This window comes from Hippocampus zosterae, chromosome 9 (genome assembly GCF_025434085.1).
Source record: "Hippocampus zosterae strain Florida chromosome 9, ASM2543408v3, whole genome shotgun sequence".
NCBI classification, from domain to species: Eukaryota; Metazoa; Chordata; class Actinopteri; order Syngnathiformes; family Syngnathidae; genus Hippocampus; species Hippocampus zosterae.
The window spans coordinates 6,180,779-6,189,797 of NC_067459.1; the positions used below are offsets into that span (position 1 = coordinate 6,180,779).

Below are 9,019 nucleotides of genomic sequence, written 5' to 3' on the forward strand. Positions count from 1 at the left end.
TTGGATTTTCAGAGATATTTCTTCTTTTTCAAATATTAATATTCATTGTTGGGCTAGCAGAGCAGCCTGCGCCGGTCAGAATAGACGGTCAAGAGTCGTCAGTGTATCACTCTATAAGCACATAAAAAAAACATTGTTCAAGTTAATATCACTGTGACTTTGTCAAACAAAACAATGGCAAGTTTTTTAATCTACTGGCATTAGCAGCCAAGCTTTTATCTGTAAAATAATGAATTACTTAATGCACAATAATCTCGTTGATTATGTGTGTGCCGCTTTTAAAACAAATAAGAAAGAGCTTGTTTGTGTGTGTGTGTGTGTGTGTGTGTGTGTGTGTGCGTGTGTGTGTGTGTGTGTGTGTATGCATGCTTGTGAGACAGGAACATTAGTGGAGTGGGCGGAGGAGTGAATGAAGGGCCGGGAAAGAAGCCAACAGAACCCGTTTTTCTTTTTTCTCATTGTTTTCAGGCGTCACGTAAATCTCTTAAGCAGGAACAGCATATGGCTGCTGCTAAGTCTTAAGGTGCAATTACCTCATCTCTGCCGTGTCACCACTCACAGGCTCGTATTTAAGGCTGTCAAAGACATCGTCACCTGCTTTGTGTTCACACGAAAAGCCTCACATTACGCTGTACTACGTTAGCAACCTGGAATTTTATTTAAAACCTGAAGGAAAATTAGCTACATGAGCAACTACATGAAAGAAAACAGGCTGCATGGTGGACAATTTGCTTGCACTTCTGCCTCACAGTAATCAGGTCCGGGGGGTTGATTCCGATGCCTGCATGGGTTTTCTCTGGGTGTCACGTTGTGCCCGAGGCGATGAAAAATCGCCTCGTGCACAACAAAAATAACGAGGTGGATCCCAGGGAAAAGCAGACACGAAAAGATTTTGTATGAAACACAAAAGGTTTTAATAACGAACAGAAAGAGCCCGACAGGGAAAACGGTAACAAAAAACGCTGGTCAAATAAGGACCAGGAAATAAGGGAAACAACCGAAAACGCTCGCGGAAAAACAAAGAGCGAGGAAGTACAGAGATCAGTAAACTTAGAGCAATAACAATTTGGATGCAACGCGACTAACAATAGTAGTGGCCGTAAGGCAAAAAGGCAGCGAGTAATATCGAACGATGAAAATAGCGAGAGAGAGCAATGGCACGGTAAGGAATTCTCCGGCAGTGAGATGACTGCCGGAGTCTCTTAATAAAGGAGGGTAATCAGCCCGAAATTACGGACAGGTGAGCAGATGGCGGAGGAGAAAACCCGCCACCTGCTGCCGGACACGCGACGTGACACTGGGTACTCTGGTTTCCTCCCACATTCCAAAAACATGCATAGTAGGTTATTTGAACACTCTAAATTGTCCCTCGGTGTGATTGTGAGCACAAATGGTTGTTGTTCATCTATGTGTGCCCTGCGATTGGCTGGAAACCAGTTCAAGGTGTCCCCCGCCTGCTGCCCGAAGACAGCTGTAAATATAAGTACATTTTTGAATGAAACCACCTTAAGCAGCAATGTACACGTGCACCTTTGCGAGGCGCGCTCGCTTGATGAGGTCATACACTGTGTGTACTTGCACTATGATGACTATGATAGTATCGATGAAAAGAAATACTTGGAAATATAGTTCGCTTTTCAGGTACCCAGCATTTTTTTAATGCGGAATTCAGTGACATCAAATGAGTCAAATTAGGAAAAAGCACCGTGCTGAAGATCACGTTGGCCAGTCAGCCAAAGATGGCTGGCAACCCTGAATTGGTTGTCAGCCAATCACAGCGCACACAGAGACCATCAACCATCCGCGCTCACACTCACACCTCGGGGCAATTTAGAGCAGTGGATCTTAACCTGGGTTCGATCGAACCCCGGGGTTCGATGAATTGGTATCAGGAGTTCGACAGAGATTCTGCCATGGAGGTTAAGACACACCCAACTCAACATGTCATTCAGTTACGATATGCCCACCTGGCCATCACTGGCTGCAGATGATCACATGACCGCTACATTGCTCGTCCAATCAGTGCTGCGGGAAATTTACTTTGCTCATTAGTCAATGTGTGACTGTTGTGATAGTACGTGATGTGATTTTTTTTTTTTAGAATGTTTTAGTCCATGCTAATTATGTCGAGCAAAAAAAATAATAATTGGCCAGACGAATATGTACAACATGGATTCACATGTATCTGCATGATTTGTCATGCTGAGTTGAGCAACTCTAGCCTCGCAACGGCATAACTAAAGAAACACTTCTCAAATCATATTTTTATTTTTCAGTAATGAAGGGTTCGTTGAATGTGCATATGAACGCGTTGGGTTCTGTACCTCTCACAAGGTTAAGAACCACTGATTTAGAGCATTACACTTGTTGTTGTTTTCATTTTATGTTTTTATGTCATCTTTATTTCTCCAAAATGTCACTTTTAAATTCCCCTGCGGGCCTGATTGAACTTCCTTGTGGCCAGTTCCGGCCCACGGGCCGTATGTTTAACACCACTGATGTAGATCATCCATCCATGCAGCAATGCCCTCATCTGACACAGAGTCAGCCAGTGAAGGATTGACATGCCGTCCCTCAATTTGACTCTGCAAACTTGTGTGGATGACTCAAAATTAATCAGAATTTGACCAAGAAAAAGCCGCGTTAAATTGGGGAGACGGCTGTGCCACGATGGCTTTTAACGCGTTGACGTCACGGCTATGCCACTTGCAGGCAAATATGAATGTGCGCATGGCGTTTTGAACAAATGGGTTGCATGAGCTATTATAAGTTTACTTTAATACAACAAAAACATGTTTGGATGCAGTTTTTATGGATAAATCATTTATTAGTTTCTTTCTGACCCGTGCGTACATATAAAAGAAAGTTTGATTTCACCTTCAATGAAAAAGAAAAACAAGTTGCTGTCCGTCTTTTTGGAGTTTCACAGAAAAATAAGAAGGCAAATATATTCACTCAATATAACATTGTGCTTGTGCAGAGATAATCGCGCTCACATTTTTAATTGCACCTTTGTGCCTTTTGCTTTGCCTTTTGTTAGGAATGCGACCAGGTTCACATTGACGACGTGGCGTCGGATGACAACGGTCAAGACCTGAGGTAGAAAACCGTGCATCATGCTTTTAAAACGCCTTAAATGGCATTCTTCACCACATTCATTCTTTTTAATTCCCTTTATATTCCATGTATTTTTGTGATCTTCCGTCATATGTTCATTCCCATATGATCTCACAGCGGGAATTTTGTTTTTTGTTGATCTACAGTACAGTACTGTATATGTGGCCGATGTGTGGTACTTATTGTCCCTTTACCTCCCCGAGCATGAAATTAGCTCTTCTTTTGCGCCTCCATGTGGAAATATGAGGAAATGACAGTTGGAAAAAACTTTTAAAAGACCATTTGATTCAGTCTCACTGAAAATATGCAGTGAGAAATCAATTGGCCGTTGGTGATTAATTATAAGGATTGCTTGTGGTGTTTGTGTTATTTGTATTAAGTAGCTTTTTTTTTTGTATTGCAGCACATACAATTTCACAACGGATGGCTTCCAAAGCCCGGCGGGAGCCGGCTCCCTGTGCTTGGGTTCAGGGGTTCACGGCGGGGTGGACTGGATGAGAAAGCTGGCGTTCCGATACCGGCGGGTCAAAGAGATTTACAACACATACAAGAATAATGTTGGAGGTAATGTGTTCACTCCGATTCGTAAAATGTATTCACTTAGCTGTAGTTTGGATTGAATTACACATGGTTTCATGACAGCTTTGTTCCCTTGTTGCTGTTGTTGTTGTTGTTGTTGTTTTTACTTTTAAAAACTTGAAATTTCACCAACAATATAAAAAAAATCATTATTGTGCAACTTGGAATTTCATCTTCAGAATTGGACTGTCCAAAAAAATGAAAATTTGCCTCATATTTACACGAAGACATCTGAACCACTGACAATTTGGTTTGCCACTGAAAGAAATATGCTGTCTAAAATGCACAATTTCACTTCATATGTGAAGAAAACCACATTAACAATTTGTAATGTCACCTAAAATGAAGCTTGAAATTTCTTTGCATGTTTAAAGGAAACTGTGTTTTCAAACAACCTGGTATTTCACCCAAGTATTTTATAAAAACTGTTGTCTGACAAGCAAATTCACCTGAAATTAAAAAAAACAACTGCTTAAAAACGTAATTCATTTCCACTTCAGTGAACAATATGGTAACTCTTTGGAAATTCACCTTCAATTGAAGGAAAATTACAACATTGAACCACTTGGAATTTCACTTAAAGTGTCAGTCAATAATGAATCAAATGAGTTACATTAGATTATAGCAGATGAAATTGTTGTTTCTTTAAATTTCAACTACAATGTAAGGAAAGTTGCAAGAAGCTCTTAGACACTGTATTTTTCTGGAAATTTCAAATACATTTCAAAGAAAATGGACAACTTGGAATACCACGTTAAAGAAAAGAAAAAATACAGTCTTGGACGCCTTACCACTTCATTTAATGATTAAAGGGGAAAATGAAGTCGAGCAGCATGGATTTTTGCTTCCAATTGAAGGAAAACTGCACTGTCGAACAACAGTGAATGTCACCCAAACGAAGTTATACTGTTGAACAACTTGTAATTTCACCTGCCCAACAACGTCTAAGTTCAGAGTGAGGACAACGAATGAAAACCTGTTTTACAGTGACATGAGCAAAAACCATAATGAACTATAATTTCAGATGAAGTGTCGTTTAAAAAAAAAAAAAAAAAGATTTGCCACATTCATTGATTTGTTTCCACGAAGCGTGTGTGTCGCGTTCTCATGTTGACGCTTGTGCCGCCCCCTGGTGGTCAGGATTGCTGGGCAGCCCCAAGCGGGAGGAGTGGCTCCAGCTGAGGCGGGAGATGGAGGTCCTCACTGACCTGTGGCTCACCCAAGCCCTCAAGGCTCTGGCGCTCATCAGCACCAGGTCACTTCACTTTAATTTGGCTTTTTCTTTGGCATTTTAGGGCACCTTCGGCAACGCTTTTTTTTCGATGTGATAACCTGTCGAGAACACCTACACTGTAAACTTTACAGTGTAAAGTAAAAAAAACTAACAACTTGTTTTGGGGGGTAAGGGGGGGGACTAAAACAGCAGTTGAAATTGGAGCGTCTTCAACCTAAAGAAGTAGTTGACAACAATGTGAGTTAGCACAACTAAGCAAGTGACTTGCAAGCTCCAAAACAATTTTCTGCTTTGTTTTTCCTTGTACCCTTAAGTTGGGAAGAAAATATGAGGGACAAAAGTTCTCTTATTTCTTCGTTTTTAGTTTTCACAACAGCAAAACTGAAAATATTTTGTTGAATTGCCCAACTCAATTTTGTTGCCTTGAAAGTCTGTGTGTGTGTGTGTGTGTGCACGTGTAGTACCTGTACAACCTAAAATATGTTTGAAAAATGGTGTGTAGACTTTCTGTACCCACTATACAACAAATATGATGAATGGTGAATGCTTGATAGCTGACTCAGCATTGTGCTGTGTGATCTCAGGCCCAACTGCGTGAACGTCCTGGTGACCACCACCCAGCTGGTCCCGGCCCTCTCCAAAGTGCTACTGTATGGTTTGGGAGCAGCCTTTACCATTGAGAACATCTACAGTGCCACTAAAATCGGTGAGTGAGGAGGGGGATTGAGGGTGGTGGGGGGGGGGGGGGGGGCAAAAGCATGCATACTCAATCTTTTCTTAAAATGACACCGTGTGATTGTTGTGTGTGGCAGGTAAAGAGAGCTGTTTTGATCGCATCTCTCAGAGGTTTGGCAGGAGAGCCGTCTACGTGGTGGTCGGAGACGGAACCGAAGAGGAGACGGTGGCCAAGAAGGTGACGCTCACTTTCAAATTTCAGCGAGGGCTTGAACGACTAAAGACTTTTTCTCGTCAACTATCATGTAATGCTGTACAACGGCGATGAATTCACTTTGACTCGACTTTTATTACAATACAATACAATACATGCTGATTTATATATTGTATTTTATTGTAATGAAAGTTGAGTCAAAGTGAATTAATCGCCGTTGTACAGCAATCCCCAACTTTTTTTTGTTTTTGCATTATGGTTTTGCCTAAAGATATATTTCTAAGGGCGGCCCGGTGGGCCAGTGGTTAGCACGTCGACCTCACAGTGCAGAGGTATCGGGTTCGATTCTGGCTCCGGCCTTCTTGTGTGGAGTTTGCATGTTCTCCCCATGCCTGCGTGTGTTTTCTCTGGTACTCTGGTTTCCTCCCACATTCTAAAAACATGCATAGCAGATTAATGGAACACTCGAAATTGTCCCTAGGTGTGAGTGTGAGCGCGGTTGGTTCTTCGTCTATGTGTGCCCCCCCCACCGCCAACTGCCCGAAGACAGCTGGGATAGTCTCCAGCACCTCTTAGCAACCATTGTGAGAATAAGTGGAATGGAAAGTGGATGGATACATTTCTAAGGAGTGGCATGTGGAAACATTTGATTAAAAAAAAAAAATAATACAACTGAATTGAATGTCGAGTGCCTGTATGTGGGCACCATCTTGAATCTAAATATTAACGATCAATATAAAAATGAAATGTTCATTTAAATATGAATCCAAATCAAACTTAATGAAAGACATTTCCATTCTGTCATCCCATTTTGATCCGTTGCATCAAAACTCATTTGGTTGTTGCTATTTTGTTGTCATTATTTCTAATGTAGACAAAGTACATCACGTAGTTGATTTCATCATTTTTCGAATGAAAATCACATGTTGAAATGCTTTTGGTGTCCGTCAATTGTGACAATAGCTGTCATGATTTTTGTTGTGGTCATCATTAATATGAAATTTTGTTTTGTCATGTATTGAATTCATTGAAAGTTGTCCTTTTGTGCGTCCTCAGAAAAACATGCCATTTTGGAGGGTGTCTTGCCGGGCTGACCTGGAGGCTCTGAGCCACGCACTGGAGCTGGACTACCTGTAAAGGGCGTCAAGACCCCCCACACCCCTCCTTCGCAACGCACACACGCAGACATACACACACATGCACACCACCTTCACCAGGAACTCCTGGACTCTTGAACAAACTAAGACTGATGATTCCCAGTGATGCTGAGTCAAGTCGGCGGGAAGTTTGATTGTTGAAAATGACCAAAACGAGCGGCTAGAGGACCAAAGCTTCAGCGCTAATCCCAGGGAACTTCTTTGGCTTTTTTTTTTCTTCCTTGACTATTTAATTCAATTCATCTCACTTTAAAGAATGGCATCTCTAGATTTGATTCTTGATTTCAAGTCCTCAAATAATGACATTTGTTATAGGGGGGTTAAAAGCTGCATCAAAGAGGCTATGAAAAATACTACCAGTTAAATGTAAGCTATTTATTGTCAGTCATGGAATTGCCTCCACAAAAAAAAAAAAAAATGGAAGAGATCAAAAGTTTCTTGTGCTTCCGCTTCCTTGTTTTGGGGTGTTAATGTTGGTGCGCTTTTGTGCTTCTTTTTTAACCCTCCTTTTCTGTCCCTAATCGCCTCTTGTGTAAATTAGATGGACTGTTAGCGCATGTGCCTGTCAGCTTAGCTATGATGATGTGTATATAATGCTTTCTGCTCCATTTGTTTTGACACACGTTTCAAATAGAAAAATAAATAAGTTAATTGCACCGTATGGAGGACTCTTTTCTTCTCACACCTTAGCTCAGGGATGCGCAACTTAAATGCTTGATGGGGGTCACAATTTTTCATCAGTGCTACTCGGGGGGCCATATATATATTTTTAATTTTTCATTATACATACCTGTATGTCAGTGCATGAATGAAAGATCCACTATCATAAGCCAACAACAAGGAGTTTTACGCAAAAAAAAAAACACAACAAAATAAGCACATTTTATGTTTATTTTTTCCAGAGCAAAGGGCTCAATGTAAAAAATTAACAATCAAGGATGGCGCAAAACTGCTGAACAGCAAACCAACAATGAGTTCAAGAATTCACTTAGAGCATTTTTTTTTCACAAAAATCGAGCCACTTTTTATTGATTTATTTTATTATTGGGGTAATGTTTGCCCCATAACATTCCAAATACGCAAAAAAAAAAGTAATATTTTTTCCCTGCACTTACCATTTTCTTTTTAGTGAAAAACCTATAATATTTACCAGTGGTTTCTGTTCATTTTAGGAGGGTTGTAAAACTTTTTTCTTTTCAGTGGCCTCTTAGTGTGTGGTGGGAGTCAGTATGTATGCGGTCTGCAGGCCACTAGTTGCCCATTCCTGCCTTAGTTCAACACAGGAACAGACAACCTTGAGAAAAAGTACATTCAATTTGGTCAATGTGAGTTTTCAGAAGCTTAAATAGAAATGTTTACAAGTCATTTTATTTCCATAGACAATATTATAAATTATTATATACATATTTAAAAGAATTGTTGATTAAAAAATTACACTGTTAGCAAACACATGTAAATTAGAAAATAAAACATCAAAACATATTCATTTAAATTGTCTGATGCGGGGCGGCCCGATGGTCCAGTGGATTGCGCGTCGACCTCACAGTGCAGTGGGGTTCAATTCCAGCTGCAGCCTTCCTGTGTGGAGTATGCATGTTATCCCCGGGCCTGCGTGGGTTTTCTCCGGATCCTCCGGTTTCATCCCACATTCCAAAAACATGCATGGCAGGCTGATTAAACACTCTAAATTGTCCCTTGGTCTGAGTGTGAGCGTGGATGTTTGTTCGTCTCTGTGTGCCCTGGGATTGGCTGGCAACCGATTCAGGGGGTACCCCAAGGACAGCTTGGATAGGCTCCAGCACACCCCGCGACCCTTGAGAGAATAAAGCGGATCAGAAAATGAATGAATGAATGTTTGATGCAGGCGACTGGTGACCACGTCCACCTCACAGTGCGGAATTACAAAATTTGATTCCGGGCTGCGGCCTTCCTGTGTGGAGTTGGCATGTTCACTCCGTGGGTTTTCTCCGGGTAATTTGGTTTCCTCCACCATTCCAATCATTCGTTATTTCTTTATTGTTCCCAAGTGTGATTGTGAGTGGG

The 9,019-nt window shown here is 41.1% G+C and overlaps 1 protein-coding gene across 2 annotated transcripts in view; it reads left to right on the forward strand.

The window, feature by feature from the left end:
• The window catches only part of eya2 (EYA transcriptional coactivator and phosphatase 2), a 46,353-nt gene extending 38,716 nt beyond the window's left edge, over positions 1-7,637 (forward strand). For both annotated transcript variants that reach the window (XM_052075174.1, XM_052075175.1), the window contains exons 11-16: positions 3,041-3,099; positions 3,521-3,681; positions 4,837-4,951; positions 5,515-5,636; positions 5,743-5,843; positions 6,876-7,637. In XM_052075174.1, coding sequence (XP_051931134.1) covers positions 3,041-3,099; positions 3,521-3,681; positions 4,837-4,951; positions 5,515-5,636; positions 5,743-5,843; positions 6,876-6,956 — 639 coding nt within the window. In that variant the 3' untranslated portion in view covers positions 6,957-7,637. The remainder of the gene's footprint in view (positions 1-3,040; positions 3,100-3,520; positions 3,682-4,836; positions 4,952-5,514; positions 5,637-5,742; positions 5,844-6,875) is intronic.
• The last annotated feature ends 1,382 nt before the right edge of the window (positions 7,638-9,019 follow it).